This window comes from Callorhinus ursinus, unplaced genomic scaffold (genome assembly GCF_003265705.2).
Source record: "Callorhinus ursinus isolate GAN/ISIS: 27379988/994484 unplaced genomic scaffold, GSC_fseal_2.0 scaffold6, whole genome shotgun sequence".
NCBI lineage: Eukaryota > Metazoa > Chordata > Mammalia > Carnivora > Otariidae > Callorhinus > Callorhinus ursinus.
In genome coordinates, this window is record NW_027397068.1 from 40,238,317 (window position 1) to 40,257,233 (window position 18,917).

At 38.6% G+C, this 18,917-nt stretch overlaps 1 protein-coding gene across 8 annotated transcripts in view; it reads left to right on the forward strand.

Annotated features, from left to right (window-relative positions):
* PKIB (cAMP-dependent protein kinase inhibitor beta) overlaps positions 1-18,917 on the forward strand; it is a 142,017-nt gene that overhangs the window by 25,663 nt on the left and 97,437 nt on the right. For 3 of the 8 annotated variants that reach the window (XM_073893856.1, XM_073893861.1, XM_025865078.2), the window contains exon 1: positions 13,288-13,326. The exons of 1 other annotated variant lie outside the window; for it this stretch is intronic. Coding sequence is in view for 2 of the 7 variants with exons in the window: in XM_073893859.1 (XP_073749960.1) it covers positions 13,425-13,429 (5 nt within the window). In the remaining 5 variants the exon portion in view is untranslated. Of the gene's footprint in view, positions 1-13,043; positions 13,430-18,917 lie in introns of those variants that run through there. 4 more of the 8 variants (XM_073893859.1, XM_073893855.1, XM_025865104.2 and 1 more) reach the window with 3 other exon arrangements.

Here is an 18,917-nt window from a genome sequence, read left to right on the forward strand (position 1 = left end):
CACCCTGCCATGTACACACACATACCACCACCCACCACCCTGCCACGGACACACACATACCACAACCACCCGCCACCCTGCCATGCACACACACATACCACCACCCCCACCCTGCCATGTACACACACATACCACCACCCACCACCCTGCCACGTACACACACATACCACAACCACCCGCCACACTGCCACGTACACACACACACCACCACCACCTACCATCCTGCCACGTACACACACATACCACCACCCGCCACCCTGCCACGTACACACACATACCACCATCTGCCACCCTGCCACGTACACACACATTGCCAGGGTAGAAAAACTTTTAATGACTATATGCTTTTCCTCTGAATAACTGAACGACTACTGAAAAATTAATGCTTTGCTTTGCTCTTTTTCAATAGACTGATTTCTACTGCTACCTTTACTAGAAATGAAAAATATCCATTTACTATCCTTTGTAAAATAACTTCTCATAGATCTGAACTTATTCAAATTTAATTTTCAAGATAGTATTTGAAACCCAAGTCAAGAACGCAGTATTCTTTTTCTGGTCTTAATACCAACATTGTCAGAGAATAAGCCTATACAACTGTACATGAAAACTATTAGTTCTCAAAGTGTCTTCATCTAAGGAATACTATTTATATTGAGCAAAAAGCACTCTATTTACATAATACCAGTTGTTTCATGGATACCTAACTAGAGGGTTTTGACCAGGTAAATATGACTTTATCAAACATTAGGAAGTCAAAGTTTTTCATTTTTAAAAAATTAAACCAGATCTTTGTTCTTACCGGTTTCCTTTATTCAGGATTTAGCCCATAGAATTTAGACTTTTTTGTGTATATTAGACTTTATTCAACAGTTAGAATGACATGGAACCAAATATAGCCATAGCCATCTTTCATTTACTGTAGAAATATAACTCTTCAGATAAAAGTCTGGTTCAAAAAATTGATCATCTGTATAGAAGGTTTTAAAAAGCAAAATGAACTATGTGGTTATTAATATCCTCAACTGAGATTCTATACGTGGGATTGCAAATGCTAACTGGTTATATATTCTGTTTTGCTTCCCTTTTTTGACTTAATTTCCAGGAAGTGGAGAGCCAAATTTAATGTTTAATCTCAGTAAACACAGGCCAGGTGGTTGATATATTTATTTCATTCCTTTACACAGTTTTAAAAATAAATCTAGTTTAACAGTTTTATTTCATATAGCGGTATTTTCCTTTATTTTTTTAAAAGATGTATTTATTTATTTGAGACAGGGAGTGCATGCACATGGGGGAGGAGGAAGAGGGCCAAGGGGAGAGTCTTCAAGAGACTCCCTGCTGAGCATGGAGCTTGATACCAGGACCCTGAGATCACTACCTAAGAGGAAACCCAGAGTGGGAGCCCTAACCTACTGAGCCACCCAGGTGCCCCATAGTGGTATTTTATAATAATAAGTTCTTTTTGGAAGTTGGCAGGGTCAGTTATATAGAGGATAATTAACAAGTTCTGCAATTTTTTATTGAAGATTACTTCCCTTTAAATAACAGGAGGTGGTCTAAAATAGGAGAACTAAATAACCTCTAGTATACTTTCTTGATCTAAATTTCTATTATTATGATTGGGTATTTCAACAACTATATCCAACCTTTCTATCAGAACAATGAAAATTGGTTTTTATTTTAAATTAGGGGCTTGAGTAAATTCTGGAAAATTCTAATCATTAAAAGAATCATGAAGGATTTGCATTTTTAATATTGTATAGTCATATGCAGTGTCTTATAGTTAAGAATCAAGAGATCTGGGACATATTTTCAGGAAGGAAAGATCCTTGCTTTCTTGAATGATTTTCTACAACACCTCACTCATGCACCTGAACCTTTGCCTGTAAGTTGCAATTGTCATTACAGAAATTGAATTCAACACTAAGATTATTGTACAATGGTGAGAGGCATGGCCTTTCTTAGAGTAAGAAAAATATACTTTATCTAGAGTAAAACCCTGCGTTTAGCCACTGAGTTAGGGATGCAAGGCGATGTACACCAGTGCTTCTCAAATTTAATGTGAGTACAAATCAGTTGGGGGGTCTTATTAAATGCATACTGTGACTCATTAGGTCTGGGGTGACATCTGAGATCCTATGTTTCTAACAAGCTCATTGCTGATATGAATTCTACTGGTCTGGGGATCTTGCATAACAATGACTTACATAACTCTGGTATTTAGGGTCAGTTAAGGTTAATATTTTTGATTTGAAATCTAAGAATGTTTGGAGGTCACTTTCCGTCATGAACTTTCACAGACTATAAATATCATTGATGGTAAAGGTGTGTGCTGCCAAACTAACATATTCAGCCATAAATTGTCCCTTTACTGTTCATTGGAATGAAATTAAATCTTCTAACTCATTAGGTCAAATGTGTCTATAGATCTGCACACATGGGTTTTGGGGTAGATACAGAATACTTCCATGTATTTGTGCTATTTAATTTTCTTTATTTTGAATGCCTGATATGGCTTGATATGAACCAGGAGGAATGATGGGAAAAGAGCTGGATGTGGCAAGTTTAATGCTTTTACTTTTGAAATACGGCAGAAATTTGCATAAGCTGCTTTTATATAACCATCATAGAGATGTTTTGTGGAAAAATGGGGACATTTATTAATAAAGACCCATTAAGTCACTCAGTTAATGTGAAAGCTGAGAATATTATCACTGTTGAAATGAGAAATAATTTTTATTTTTCCCCTTCCTTGAGATATATCATCAATGTTGCTATTAATGGTGACTTTATCAGATGATTTCCAGAGCATGACTTGGAATCAGCTCCCTTGTTGATAATGAATAACTCATAAACAGATAACATTCACAATTGTTAAAGTACTTCAGAGGCAATATAGATAGCATTTCAATATAATCCTAGTTAAGACTGTCTTTGTTTCAATATAATGTAGAAAAACCTTTCTTAATTTTAGAGAGGAGTGTCAACATCCATTACCATTTTATATGAAAACGTAGGCATAAAAAGTTAAGGCCAGAGAAGTTGTTACAAATAGAGCTGAGAACGGAACTGTCCTCTTAGAATCGTGTCCTTCACTGAATTCTCCGGATAGATTTTTCTCTGAGCAACAACATGTAAGTGAATAGAATTTCTCCTTTCTCTTTAATATTTATTTCATTCACTCTAAAACATTTATAAAAAGTCTATTTTGTGCAGTGAACTATTACTAAGTGTTTTATGGAAAGGATTTATACGAAAAAACAAAGAAAACACTAAAACTAAAAAGCAAAAACAAATTACTATATGGACTTCTGCTTCTAGTGAAGATGGGGTAATAGAGGCCAGATTTACATTCCTGTCTGAAACAATTATAAAAGCAGATAAAACAATGTTTGCAGATATTGAACATCAGACAGCACAGGATAGTGATTCCTGAGAAAGAGGAAGCAAATGAAGTAAGTGCTATGATTGCCTCAACTCAGTGTCTGAAGAGGATTTCCTAGTAATAGTTCAGGGAGGGGGAACCCAGGCTAAATCTGGTCTTATCTCAGAGTCGAAGGGATGAAAGTGGTCATCTGGGGGGACAGGCATTGTTAGAGGTTGCAGGGCAGAGTCCCTGCCCAGAGAGAACTTCACAGACCAATAACTCCTGAAATCTCCAGAAGATACCCCAAGTCTTCAGTTGAGTACAAATCAGTTTATGCATGTAAGGAAACAAGAACCACATGAAGAAACATAAAGACCAATCACCAAAGTTCAAACAGAGCTGAGAGTATTCATGTTCTTACACAGAATTTTAGTCAGAATTCAGAACACATTAGATGGAGTACTCAAAAAAGTTATTACCTCAGTAGTGGAGCAAAATTAGCCTTAAACTAAAGAGATCTCTCTAATCCTACCTCATAAAATTTAATGGAGAGCCTCAAAAGGATAAACTCCTTCCAAGTAACTTAACTATGGCCAAGAACAAAATTCAAGAATTCTAATAGGAATGCAAAACTATCCATCACCCACCCGACAAGGCAAAAATCACAATGTCTGGCATCTAATAAGAAATTATGACACATGTAAAGAAGCAGAGAAATATGACCTAAAATGAAGAGAAAAAGCCATCAATAGAAACAATCCAAAATTGACATAGACTATGGAATTAGTAGGTGATGACATTATAGAAGTTATTGTAGCTATATCCGATGTAGAGGAGAGATGGAGCACAGTAAGTAGAGGCACAGAAGATATGTAACAGACCTGGATCAAACTTCTAGAGATGTAAAATACAATGTCTGAGATGAGATGGACACTTGTATAAAATTCACAGTAGAGTCAACCTGCAGAATAAAACAAATCAGTGAACTTGAAGATAGCAAAAGGACTCTTCAAAATAAAACACAGAGAGGAAAAAGACCAAAAACAAATGAACAGAGTAACTGTGGTCTGTGGCAAAACTTGAACTAGCTTAAGCTTATGTGTTAATTGAAATCCTCAAGAGGCAGGGGGTAGGGGGTGTGGGCAGAAAGATTATTTGAAGAAATTATTGAAACGTTTCCAACCCAAGACATGCAATGGACCTCAAGTGCATGAAACATGGAGAAACCTACACCAAAGAGCTCATAATAAAATAGCTTAAAACCACTGGCAAAGAGAAAATCTTAAAAACAAGAAAAAACATATTTTGTATGTAGGACAAAGTATAACAACTTTTAAAAAGTATTGGGAAAAAGAACATGTCAACCAATATAGAATTCTATATCAAAATTTTCCTTATTACTTAAGAAAAGGAATCTTCATTAAATAGCTTAGAATCAGGAAAGTATGGGCCTTATCCGATAAGTCCTCAAGGTGATTGATTGTAGTCACTCCTTATTCCTTCCAAACCTTTCCCCCCACCCCTCTTTTTAATCAATACAAGGTTGGAGAAAAGATTTATCTTACGCATTTCTATTAATTAGTAATGCTAAAGTCTCATTTGTAAAGGAAGATGTCCCCTCATAGGTATCAGAGCGGTGCTTAAACTCTAACCTTTGGAAATCAAGTATTTGTTCTCAGATATTACTATTTCTCTAAAGTTCTCTTCTGCAATGTCAGTACTCTGCTCTACTCCTTCACTGTTGACCTCAAAGAGTGTTGCACAAAAAGCTACTGAGTGGGACAGTATGTTTATAAACCCACTCATGGCTCACAGGAGAACTTAAACAGTTGGGAAGGAGAAGATGAAAAAGATGCAGAAAGGGGACAGGCTTTACTTACTTAAATTTTTGTCTAGGGCTACAACTAATAAGGAGAATCATGGATAAAATGCATCTAATCCAAGAAACCCAGACAAACGTTACTGCTAAAGATTATATTTCAATTGTTAAGATACCTTAAATTAAGGCATACAATTTTTTGTTGGTATTTGCTCTACTGACAATAACTCTTTTGGGTTCCTGGACCCAATTCCAGTGTGGTGAGGGGGTCTCCCACCACAACACCAAGCAATTCTCAGACACCAGTAGGGTGTCCAAGAATTCAACACAATTTTGACACTGTCTACCTGAAGATAGCATCAGATTCCACGGGATAAGGGCTCTGTCCTACAAGATTATTCTCCACCCCCAATTTGTTACAAGATTTCCTTCTCCTTGGGTGCCCGCAGTTCTTGGTCATGCCACTCTGAAGAATGAAGAGGTGGACCAGACAGAGTGGTGGACAGCAAAGCAAGGTTTTATTGAGCGATAGTAAAATATATTGAAAAAAAAAAAAGGGAGGGGACCCAAGAGGGTTGCCACTGGAGTTTCTAAGTCTGGGGTTTTTTATGGGCTAGTTGGTGGGCTGTTTTAATCCGATTAACCCTCCCATCCAATCAGGTTTTTATCATCTATCATGTGGGAAGGGGTGGAAGGCTCCTTCCAGGGTGATGTAAAATCCTTTTAAGGGTGGTTTCCTCTTAGAGTGGGGTACCACCCTTGTCCCTGTCTGCCTTTCTTCCAACTATCCTTCTTCAGCTTCAGACCCTGGTTGCAAACCCCAGGCTGATACCTATACTTCTGACCTACCAGCTATGGATTGGAGGTTCCAGTGACCTCCTCCCTAGGTTCTTTTAATTTGCCAGAGTGACTCACAGAACTCAGGGAAACACATTTACCAGTTTATTAAGGATATGAAAAAGGATGTGAGTCAACAGCCAGATGAAGAGATACATAGGATGAAGTATGGGGAAAGGGTGAGGAGCATCTATGACCTCACCAGGTGCCTCCATGTGTTCACCCACGTGGAAGTTCTCCCAACCCTGTACTTTAGGGGTTTTATGGAGGCTACATTGCACAGTCATGATTGACTAAGTCATTGGCATTGGCTGATTCAACCTCCAGCTCCTCTCCCATCCCCAGAAGTCTGGGGCTGGGACTGAAGGTTCCAAACCTCTAATCGCATGGTTGGTTCTTCTAGAAATCAGTTCCCTGTCCCTAGGTCACCTAAAGAGCTTTCCAAAAGTGATCTCTTTAACATAACAAAAGATACCTTTATCATACTTAGCACAGGAAGTTCCAAAGGTTTTAGGAACTGTGAGCCAGAAACCATGGAAGGAAACCAAATGCAAATGAGAAATATATTTTGGTCACCATTCATCTGAATGACCAAAATATATTATTTCTTATAAATCACAATATTGCATTTGCCTTAGATTTATGGGCTAATGTTAATTTTTACAGCTTTTCTAACTCCTGTATTGTGTAAAGAAAATTAAAAAAAAAAAGAGGGCTGCAATTGAGTTGTTTAAATTCTCAGTTTTCAAGGAAATTTTTAAGAGGGTAGCATTCAAATCCAATGCCCCAGGAACATCTCAGAGGCCTCCCTTTTTAGGAGGCCCCACCCATCCTAACTTCCATCAGTGACACTTAAGTTATGTTACCATTTGCCCCAAATCAAAAAAGACCCAAATCATTTTATAAGATAACTTAGATTGAATATAGTTATCTATAGTTATTGAGTAATTCAGGGCCATAATAAATAATATTTACTATGAATAATATAATAGGTATCATGCAAATGTTATTGGACTTCTGATAAAATGTGTAATAAGAGAAAATTCTAGAGGGCCTGGCTGGCTCAGTTGGTACAACATGTGACTGTCTATTTCAGAGTCATGAGTTCAAGTCCCACATTGGGTGTAGCGCTTACTTAAAAAAAAGAGAGAGACAGAGACAAAGAAAATTCTAGAGATGCTGAGATCCCCCGTGTTAGAAGTTATTAATTAATTTTTGAAATTTGATGATCATCTATTCTTAAAGCTCTCATCTCTGATTTTATGAATGTACACAGAAGCAATTCAAATAAAAGTCTATTAAAATGTTTTAACTATTTCTAAAACATGTTGTTAAAAATAAGACTGATTTGGCCAAATAAACTACCACATATTGGGGAAATGTCATCATATTGAAAAGAGGAAGAATGGTTGGTGTTTTTAATGTGTGCTTGTGTGTGTGTATAAAATCATGGTTGAGTAGAAAGGTTTTGATTGATTTACTTATATATTTACATAAAAATATTTATGGAATGCCAACTCTGGGCCAAGAACTTTGTTGATGCTGTACCAGTGTATGGCTCCATGGTTAGCAATTTTATTTTTATTAGTCCTAAAACATTGTCTTGTTTAGTGGATGAAGTTGGAAAATACTATTACAGAATATATGAACTTCCTGCTAAGAAACTTGCAGTATAATTAGAAGACTTAATACACATGAAACTTAAGAAAAATACTATTTTTCTTTTAATTTAAAATTGCTATACTCCCCAAACACATAGCATATGTTTGCACAAATGATCAGAGATGGAAAAAATTCATCAATAGGTCTCCATAAGTAGATTATTTGTGAACAGGAGTCTGAAGAAATTAAATGACATTGTCTAAGAGTAGAAGGTGGTGAAAATAAGCATATTCCCTGCACCAGTTATGAATCCTGGAACACAAAAGTCAGTCACAGGGACTGGTAAGTTGACTAGCTTATCTGGAAAAAGGATCTGTGTTGGGAAATGATAAGAATTGAAGTGAGATGGAGATGGGTCCATTCAGTGTTCTAAATGTTGGGTGGAGGAGTTTGGAATGAATAAGAAAGCCAATTCAGACTTTTACAGAATTTTAGAGCAGGACAATCATTTGATCATATACCTTCCATGACCCTTCAGAGAAAACTGACGTTAGTGAGAGTACACACTATTAGTGACATTGCCACTTGGGATCAGAATCCAAGATTTCCTGTTTTCAGTGTTTGTTTGTTTTCATATACCTTGCTACACTGTGAAATGATGCTCCTTTGACTAGAAGCAAGAGAAACATATAACTATAATGATCATTGGGAATACTTTGTTAGGAAATTTCTACTCTAAATACTAAAATGAAAGCACTCTCTTCCTCTTCCCTCTGCCTTACTCTATAGCCTCAGATGGATGGCTTACCAGCCCTTGATGCATGTGGGTCTGTGATATCATTTCTTCCACACAATAGGAGCAGAGTCACCACTGGGCAGTTCAGGCTCCACTCCCTTCTGCCAAGGTCACTATGTCATCCAAGCTCTGTCTCAGGGCAACTTCTTTCAAGGTCAACCAAAGATGGATGCTCCTCTAACCTGCTGCGAATCTCGGCCCAGTTATGTTGATGCCCTCCTGCCACAACTTGGGATCCTCTCACTGTTTTCACCCAGAATATAATGGGTGGAACCTTTGATGGAATTTATGGCTCCTGTTCTATTTTAAGCAGAAGAGTGTGACTCCTTTTAAGGGGAGTCCATTTGATTTTGACAGCTACTCAACCATTTTTCAGAGTGCCTCTCAGCTGGAGGAGGAGGATGCGGTAGCACAGTTAGAATCAGTTTCAACATTTCTTTCTTCCTTCTCTAGGAATTTTTTAAGATTGTTCTTTATAAGTCATGGTTTGGGACGCTAGCTCAGCCTCTGCTACAGATTCACAAGATCACTCTTCCAGTCCTTCTAAATCTTATATTTTCAGGGAGGGATGAAATGCAGTCATCCTGTAGGCTCTCCTTAGTACCAGGGGACCATATATGTCCTCCAGAATGGAAGACGGCTGAAGAGGAGGAGTGGAAGGTACCATTTGCTCAATTCTCTATAACCATTCGGGATACTGAACCAAGTACATGACTTCTCTCCTCAGTGCATTTTGTTCCAAAGGATAGATAGCCACTCCTAGGGATGTAAAGTCTCTCTAGACAGTTTTAATCTTCTGGTTCATATGTATTAAATTTCATGGTTGGAAAGCTTTAGAAATATTGATAAACTTCATATTATTATAGTTACCTTGGTTTTCCAAATAGACCTGAAAAACTATCAGCTCCCAGTGTCATTCAGACTGGCTATTCCTGTGGCCTCGGCCAACCTCACTGTGTGGACTGGTTGCCAGTCTCCGAAAAGATATGTTTAAGTCCTAACCCCAGTACTTGTGAATGTAACCTTATTTGGAAAAAGGGTCTTTGAAGATGTAATTAAGATCAGGAGCTCCAGATGTGATCATCCAAGTTTAACCAGGTGGATCCTAAATCTGATACAGACAGCAGAGAAGAAACACAGAGAATATGCGAAGGTGGAGGCAGAGATTGGAGTTATGCAGCTACATGCCAAGGAACACCAATGGTGACCTATAGCCATCAAAAGCTAAGGAGGCAAAAAAGGATTCTCCCCTAGAGCCTTCAGAGGGAGCATTGTCCTGCCAACACCTTGATTTTGATCTTTGGCTTCCAGACCGTGAGAAAATAAAATTCTGCTGATTCAAGTCACCAAGTTTGTGGAGGTGTGTTACAGCAGCCCTAGGAAATGAGCACACTAGCTGATGGCAACATAAAGCAGGCTGGTAGGGACTGCTGTGTGCCTTTCCTGCCCAGGTCTCAGCTAGCCTGGCCCTGAAGACAGCAAAACCTGAAGTCATCTGAAACCTTGAAGCCCCACCTCTTCCTCCACCATTCTTGGTTTCCCCTCAAAATACAATCTCCTGATTTAGTCTCTCCCATACTTTAATCTTCAGTGGGATTGCACTGTTTCTTGCTTCACCACATTTCCACTTCTCCACTTCCTACAAACAGGACTGGCTATATAATTTGAGGGAACCGTTGAAAATGGAAATGGGGTCATTTTAAAATTAAGAATTTCAAGACAAGAACAGAAGAGCCAAGCATGGGGCCTTCTTCAAAGTAGAGCCCTGTGCTCCTGCACAGGTTGCATACCCATGAGGCCAGCTCTGCCTCCTAAATGTATCCACTCCGACTTGGCAGAGTCTTTGTGCAATACTGATAAACCCCACTACCTTCCCATAATTATTCACACTATGCTTTATCCATTTTCTTGCTTCATGTGAAAAATCAGCTTTTTTTCTGAGAATAGTTTCCCATAGACCTTCCCTCAATATAAAATACTCATTATTTTAACTCCCCAGGACCCCAAAGAGAGGCAGCATTGGCATCCTTGTAGCTCCCTACTATTGTTTTGAACAGTGTACCACCTCTTATACCAGCCCTTGATCTGTTTAGCCTCTTGCTCCCTGTATGTGTACCTCCTGCCCCAACTCTGCACTGTCATCCACTCAGTTCCAGATCATTCCACCACATTCATGGGAATCTTTGGTATCTGACTCACTCCTTCTCTATCTCATGGCTTCTTATCACTGTGGGTGGCTGCCGTGTCCATGTGGATGGCCTTTTCAGTACCTTAGTCTCCAATTTCTTGATCTTCATTTGTCAGCTAACCTCACCCACTTTTCTTCTATAAACCATGTCATCACTACTACTAGAACTTTCAAGAAACTTGAAGGCGGGATACTGCCTTGACTACAATTTATTTTTCTCTCTCCTTCATTTGATTTATATCTGTAGTTCCTTGACTTCTTTTTCTCTCCTTATTTATGTCTTCATCTATTCTCCTATGTCATATTACATTAATCTCATAGCTCTGTCCTTCAACTACTCTCTTAGTAATGGCAGCCAAGTTTTCTCCTTGCTTTTTCATCAGATCACTTGGTAAAACCCCAAAGTTGATTAACCTTTCTGCATTTAGAGTCATATATTTTATTCAAATTCACATAATGGTGTGCTACTACTTCCACCAATTTCTGGACTCAAAAGTATTTCTTTGGGCTTATGATCAGCTTCTCTCCACCATTCCTAGCAGCAGCTACTACAAACCTTTAGGCTGTTTGCCTGATTGCATCATCTCCCTTACTTGCCTCATAGAAATGAGAGACTACCAAAAATCTTCAATCCAGTATAAGTAGACAAAAGCATTCTATAAATAGCATTTTCTTAAGTCATTATTTTGTCTTAATTGAAGGAAATGAGATTACATTTTTTCATTTAAAAACTGCTTTTAAGCACTTGTTTTGACAGGTACTATTTGAGCTACTAAAGATACAGTGTTCATGGAACATAAATTCAAGTGGTTCTAATTATTTCAAGTATATAATTTAAAAGTATATCAATGAGGACTAATCATTTTATCAAATTTAACCGAAAATACAGGTTTTACAAAACAAATTTTATGAGTATAAGGAATACAGATGCAGAATCATAAAAATCCAGTCATGGTAGTGTAACTCACATATCTAAACATTTTAGTATCATTCTCTATTATAGGTTATCTAAAATAATTAAAACTTAGAATAATTTCCCTTAGTAATAATATTTAGAATATATTTGATATACAAATATATTTGATAATGTCAAATAGTAAGTTCTGAAGTTACATTAACAATATAAATAACTCTGAATCTCTTTAATTAATATTTGTATGACCACACAAGTAACTATGTTTTTAGAAAATAAAACGTACAGGTCAGCTTCTAGAAAAATCACAAGCTTTATTAAGAGAGTGTAGGTTTAAAAAAAAGTCAAGCAACCTTTTTTTTTTAAGGTGGGGTAGGGAGAGCAAGAGAATCTTAAGCAGGCTTCACACCCATTGTGGAGCCCAAATCCCGGGCTCCACCTGGGTCTCAATCTCACAATCTTGAGATCACAACATGGGTTGAAATCAAGAGTTGGACACCTAACTGACTGAGCCACCCAGGTGCCCCAAAAGTTGATCAACCTTAAAGGCAGAAAGATCTAAGTTCAAAAACTGATTTGCAGTCTTGTTAGCTATTTCACTTCATTCAAACCTTATCTCACCTTCCTGGGCCTTAGTTTATTAAGTGAAAATGGCAAGCAATGATTATTACTACATTGTGAAGGCAGAAATATATAATTTAAAGGGCCTGATTATAGCACCATTAGTAGATACTTTAAATGAATTATTTCCCTGATTATATTTTCATATCTCACATAGCCTTTGCCTAGAAAGGGAATTTAGAAGTAGTCAGTAGTGAAGTGGCAGGTATCATAGGCCTTGGGTAGGAAGCCAGAGCACAGTACCATATTGGTATTAAGATTTTGAGCACTAAAAATGACTTTCAGGAAAACAGAGGTGATCTCAGGACTTCAGTGAGGACAAACCACCTTCTCAGGAAGCAGAGAACCGTACCTTAGTTTTTTCAGCAGTGTTGTCATCTATTTAATATGGCTTTTAAAGGACACAATGAAACCCTAATAATACGGACCTCATTTTCCTTAGTGAGAACCTTTAGATGAAACTGGATATGCATTGTTAATCAGTTTTACTTTGTCCAAAAGTGGTCGGCATTGCATGTTGTTTCCCAATCTGTTAAAATAATCTGCTAATAATCACGAAGACCCAAATTCCGGGTGCAGATAAGAAAACTACGCACATTCCTACCTTCTCCAAACAGCCGCGATTAGATCAAAAGGCAACCTTATGACACTTGGAGCACAAACCCTCCGGGCGTGCACAGATGGGTCAACCGACAAGTTGTAGCGTCTGGGAAGAGAGAGAGAAGCGAAATTCCCGCACTTATATCAAGCGAATTCTTAGAAACTGAACAGTCACCCAGGGGAACTGAGAGTGGCAGGCGGGGAGGACATCGGTGCCGTGAGGATCCCCGACGATTAGTTGTCTGTTAACGTGCACGCAGGAAAGCCATTAAGGAAGAGCCTCCGTCGCGCTAGCCCTCGAGCCCCAAGTCGCCCAGGGCTGCACTGCCAAGTGGACACGGAAGAGAGTGGTGGGGGGCGCGCTCTGCGCTGGGGGCGGGTCCCGGCGGCCGCACCCTCCGCCCCCGAGTCACTGCCACCTCCTGGCTGCGCCCCAGCTCCGCAGCTCAGACGCGGCCGCATCCCAGTGGACTGTAGAGGCGGCAGCGAGCTGGAGCCCGCGTCGCTGTTCTCGGCCACAGGGACGCTGGGCGAGCCGGAGCGCGAAGACACCTGACCCAAGAAGCTCTGCGAGCCGCTGGTACGTACCAGGTGGAGGGGTAGCGGGCGTGAGCGTGGCTGGTGCGAGGAAGGAGGAAAAGGACTTGGGGAGTCGCGGGGGAGACTGAATGAGAGAAGATGTGGTAAGTGCAACTTTCCCATTTGCCTCTCAGTCTGCACAAACACGGGGGAATTCAAAGCAGGTGCCCCGTATGCTAGAGCGACCACATCATTACTATGCAAGCTAAGGTACCTTTAGAGTGGAAAAGGGCGCTTAGGTCAACAGGGGTAACCAAGGAAGTCCGGTCACCTGCTTTTTTGCCGGCTCTGCTCTGAAGGTGTACATTAGTGACCTCCTGTCGTAAGTTGTTGAGCCCTTAGTCTCTCTCGCCCGCAACGCTACGTCGTTTTCCTTGGGCTGCGCGTTCCAAACTCGCGGCCACCCGCTCGGCAGAGACCCGAGCCCTAACCCGCTCTGCCAGCGTCGAGCTCCGTGGCTTTAGCCAACTTGCCTCACTCCACTAGTCTCCGTTCATTCTTTGGCAAAATATGGGACTGATTAGACCGGATGATCCTGAGGGTCCCCTGCAGCTATTGGGATTTCCCCAAGCCTAGGACCCCTGCCCGCGAGGGACCCGAGTGTAAAGTGGTCTAGGGGCTTAGGAGATGGAGGGCGTGGGTCCTCGTTGCTGCTGCTGCAACCCCTTGGGGAAGCACCTGGAAGTGTCTTCTGGGAAAGATGGCCCAGCTGCCGCTGCCGGCTCCCTGCTGAGTGAGGCGGAGACAGACAGGCCAGTCCCAGCTTCGTAGAACTCATCCCAGGAAGCTCAGCGGAACTCGGTTCCTTTGGAAAGCGCTTGGCATGAGTGGGACAAACGGGAAACACACTTAAAAAAAACCCACAAAAGCCAAAAACAACCCCCGCCCCAACCCAGCAGGTATTATTAGTCAGAGTCTGCAGGACTGGAAAGTGGAGATTCAAGGCAGAAGACCACTTAAACATCCACTTAGAAAATAATCAAAAACTAAAAACAATTAATGGTTTGGATACCGAAAAAGTATTGGATAAGAATTACTATGAGCACTGCATTTCTCTTTGTGTACATGTAGATTCAAAATCCATCTCTCCACTCTTTACAAGATGCCTTTCTTCATATCGACATTGCTACACATTTAAAAAATCCTTCTAGGATTTAGTATTCAGAAAGCTCAGAATTTGGGTTATTAAAATGAGATGTGATGGCCACATAGCTCACAGAAAGTAGTGTAATGGAATAGATAGATTCTGGATCAAGGTTGGTTAGACCAGCATTTTGAAAACCTTTTTTTGTTTCCTGCTAATATGATCCATACTGGTCAATGCCTCTCTGTTGACACTATCTCAAAAGAGTTCATTTTCTACAAAGGTATTCTGGAAGATAAAATGATTGAATTTTGAAGCAAAGTATGATTTTTTGGGGGGAGGGAAGTCTTTAGTAATTGATTTTAGTCTTATCCTTACCACATATTTCTGTAGTAAAATATCGAAGGCTAATGGAATGCTTTATGCAGGATATTTAAAAATGTGTCACATTTCATTTGTGTTAAACAAATTTTCTCCTCTTTAGTCAATTTTAAACTAGAAATTTACATATTTAGAAATTTACCCCTTTCAGTGATTTTGAAGGAAAAGTTACCAAGTTGTAAAAAAATCACCATGATTCAATTTTAACATTTTCATCACACCCAAGAGATCCCTCATGTCCATTTATAGTTAATCTCTGTTCTCACACCAGCTTCAGGCAACCACTAATCTCTTTTCAGTCTCTAGATTTGCCTTTTCTGGACATTTCATATAAATGGAGTCATACAATATGAGGTTTTTTGTTTATGGCTTCTTTAACTTAGCATAATGTTTTTGAGATTCATCTAGGTTGTAGCATGTAGCAGTATTTCATTCCTTTTTATTTAATAGTTTTCCATTGTATGGATATACCACATTCTGTCTATCTATTCATCAGTGAGTGCACATTTGGATTATTTTCAGTTTGAGGCTATTATGAATCATGATGCTAACGGCATTTACATGCAAATCTTAGTGGATATATGTGTTTTCATTTCTCTTGGGTAGATATTTAGCCTTGAAATTGCTGGGTTGTATGATAAACATGTCTAACTTTGAAAGAGCATTATAGAATGATTTTTATGTAGAAGTTATATATTTATGAAATGTAGAAAATTCTGGAGAAATAAGTGTTTCTTACTAGTAAGTGTTTCTTACTAGATCTTGTATGATTTGATACATATGTAGAGAGAAGTTTGGGAGAGGAAACACTTTGTTTCCTTTCAAATTTAGAGCTCAAATAATTTTGAAAAAGAAGTAGTATTTTTCAGAAATAAAATATTTTAAGGACAGTTGTTTTAGAGCAGTTTTAGATTCATAGCAAAATTGAAAGGAAAGTATAGAGATTTCCTATATACTCTGAGCCCCCAGACATGCATAGCCTTCCCCATTATCAAAATCCCCCTCTAGAGTGGTACATTTGTTACAATGGATGAACCTACATCGACACACTGTAATCATTCAAAATCCATAGTTTACCTGAGGATTCACTCTTGTACATTCTATGGGATTGGACAAATGTGTAATGACAGGCATCCATCATTGTAATATCATACAGAGTATTTTCATTGCCCTAAATATCCTCTGTTCTCTGCCTATTCATACCTTTCCCCCATTTCTTTTGTTTTAATGGTTAAGGAGTGTAAATCAGGCTTAATGAAGACTAAATTTCCTTTAGTGTCCATTGAAAATGGAAAAGAAAACAATTTGAAAGTTGCGTTTTAAATGTTGATGAGACTCAGACCTGAATGGCTTGGTAGTAAGTTCAATGGTTTTCTATTCCTTCAATACAAGATTTTAATTGAGTAAAAAATCATTTATTTCTGAATATTAAAAAAAACCCCTATAAATCCTGTAATAAAGTAAGCTTCCTTAGCCATGATTCCTCATAATTCTTTTAAATAATAATTAAACATAGTCTATTCTTAGGTATAGAGATCTAAGGCCCGTGATTGATTTGTAATATGTACAAAAATCATGTATTAAGGATAAATCTAGGGCTCCTGTATTCCTGTTTTAAAACTTCTGCCACTGGGGTGCATGGGTGGCGTTGGTTAAGTGTCCAATTCTTGGTTTCAGCTCAGGTCATGAACTAAGGGTCATGAGATCCAGCCCAGCATCAGGCTCTGCACTCAGTGTGGAGTCTGCTTAAGACTCTCTCTCCCTCTCCTTTGCACCCACTGCTGCCAAAACAAAACAAAACAAAACAAAACAAAACAAAGCTGTTGTTAGTACAGTGCTCTTCTGAATCTTGTTGGTCTCAGAAATTTTCATGTTAATATGCTGTATGTACTTTTTATAAGTCATTATCAGTTAGTGACATTCCATAAAAAGAATTCAGGTTAAGAATTTGAACATGCTCAGAAAGCCAAAAGTGGTTATTATTAATTTTTTTTATTGGAAATACAATTGATTTTGAGAAATCATATAGTCAGCTTTTCACCAAAGTAAGATAAATTATTTCAGTTCTCAATGGCAAAAGCAGTGCTATGCCCAGGAATGGTGTATGTTGTAGGCTTTATAAGTCAGAGAGGATTTGTGTCCTCCAGTCACTGCTATTTTTAAAATATCATGGTGTCCAAGAGTTGGAATGTTTAGTTAGAAAAGAATTTCAGAGCTGTCTAAATAAGAACAAAATAATTTGGATTTGTATATATACCTGAACAGGAGGAGATAATCTTACCTAGAATCCTGGATCAGTTAGAACAGGATTTCTCAGACTGCAAGGAGGGCTAAGGATATGGAGACACTTTAAGATTATGTAGTCTTGGAGCCAAGAGTGCTTGAACACTGTTAGCAGAATTTACAGGGAAAATAAATGGAGCTAAATTTTTTCTTTTACCTCTTAAATTCTTCCTTCCCATAGTCCCGACTTCCTGCTAAGCCCTAATATCTACCATGTTGATGAAAAAGAATCCCCATTTGGGAATATGGAAATCATCATGGTTAACTCTAAGGCTTTCATTTTTTTGAGTGAAATAAAGGAGGAAACTGAGGTCAAGTGTGATAGTTTTAGGAATAAAACCATGGAAAACAAGGAAGAGTTAAGCAATTTTTCCCAAACATGCATCTACTTAAATGACTATATCATTCTTTACTTCTAGACTTCTAGATTAATCTTTATGGGCTGAGCTAATATGTCTCAAAAGAAAACTATATAGATAGATATATAGATATCTATCTATAGATAGATAGCTAGATATATAGATATCTAGCTATATATATATAGCTATCTATATATATAGCTATCTATCTATATATAGATATATAAAACTATATATATTAAACTACATATATATTAAACTGTATATATATTATTTTTTATTTTATTTTTTATTTTTTTGAGAGAGAATGTGAGTGGGGGGAGGAGCAGAGGGAAAGGGAGAGAGACTCTTAAGCAGACTCTATGTTCAGCACAGAGCCTGATGCGGGACTTAATCTCACAATCCTGAGATCATGACCTGAGCTGAAATCAAGAGTTGATTTGACTTAACCGACTGAGCCACCCAGGTGCCCTGAAAACAATATTTTAGAAATCAGTGTGTGTATGTGTGTGCACACACATGTGCACATGTAACTAAGGATGTCTTACAACTCATGCAATTATATTAGTTTATTATGTTTGTTTATTTAAAAGATGAAAATAAGTGTTTCTGTCATGGAGTCTCTGGAGCCAGATACACTATTAAATTTCAAAACACTGAAATAAACCCCCCTTGTCTGCCTTCCCCAAAGAGGTCTTGAAATCTAATAAAAAGCTAGATTGTAGATATGATGGATTTTTTCACATTCTAAAGGTTTATAAAGGGTCCATCAAGCCAAAAGATGTTATGAAGTCCAAGGCTTCCACAGAAACCACTCTGCCTCTTAGTTTCTACATCCCTGAAAAAGGATATCTATCATAATTGTGTTCATTGAAGTAAGGAAGAAGTAACAAAAATAAAAAGCAACTCTACATCTTTTCTAATATGCCACGAAACTGTGTATTTGTAGCTATAGATACTCTTCTAGTTCTGAGGAGGTTGAATTTGAGGGGGGTTGGGCAGACTCGTGTATAGCCCAAGCAAGAGATGCTAAAGAGTAAGTCAGGGATGAGGGATAAATAATTAGAGATGAACAAGAGTATTTGAAGTCTAGAAATATTAGAAGCTGAAAATGATCAGGCTTGATAAGTGGGATATGAAGTTAGAGAGAGGTGGGTGTGAAGAGTGCTTCTCAGATCTTGGCTTGAGGTCTGAGGCAGTATAAGAATGAGGGAAGATTTGGCAGATTTACTGGGTTGGATAACCCAAATTTCCTCAAAATTCATGTCCTTCTTGGATCCTCAGGATGTGACCTTATTTAGAAAGGTCACTGCAGTTGTAATTGGTTAAGATGAGGTCATACCAGAGTAGGATGGGCCCTTCATGCAATATGACTGGTGTCCTAATAAGAAAAGACACAGAGACAGAGACACATAGAGGAAGGCAAACACATGACAATGGAGGCAGAGTTTGGAGTTATGTAGATGCAAGGGATTTGCCAGCCAC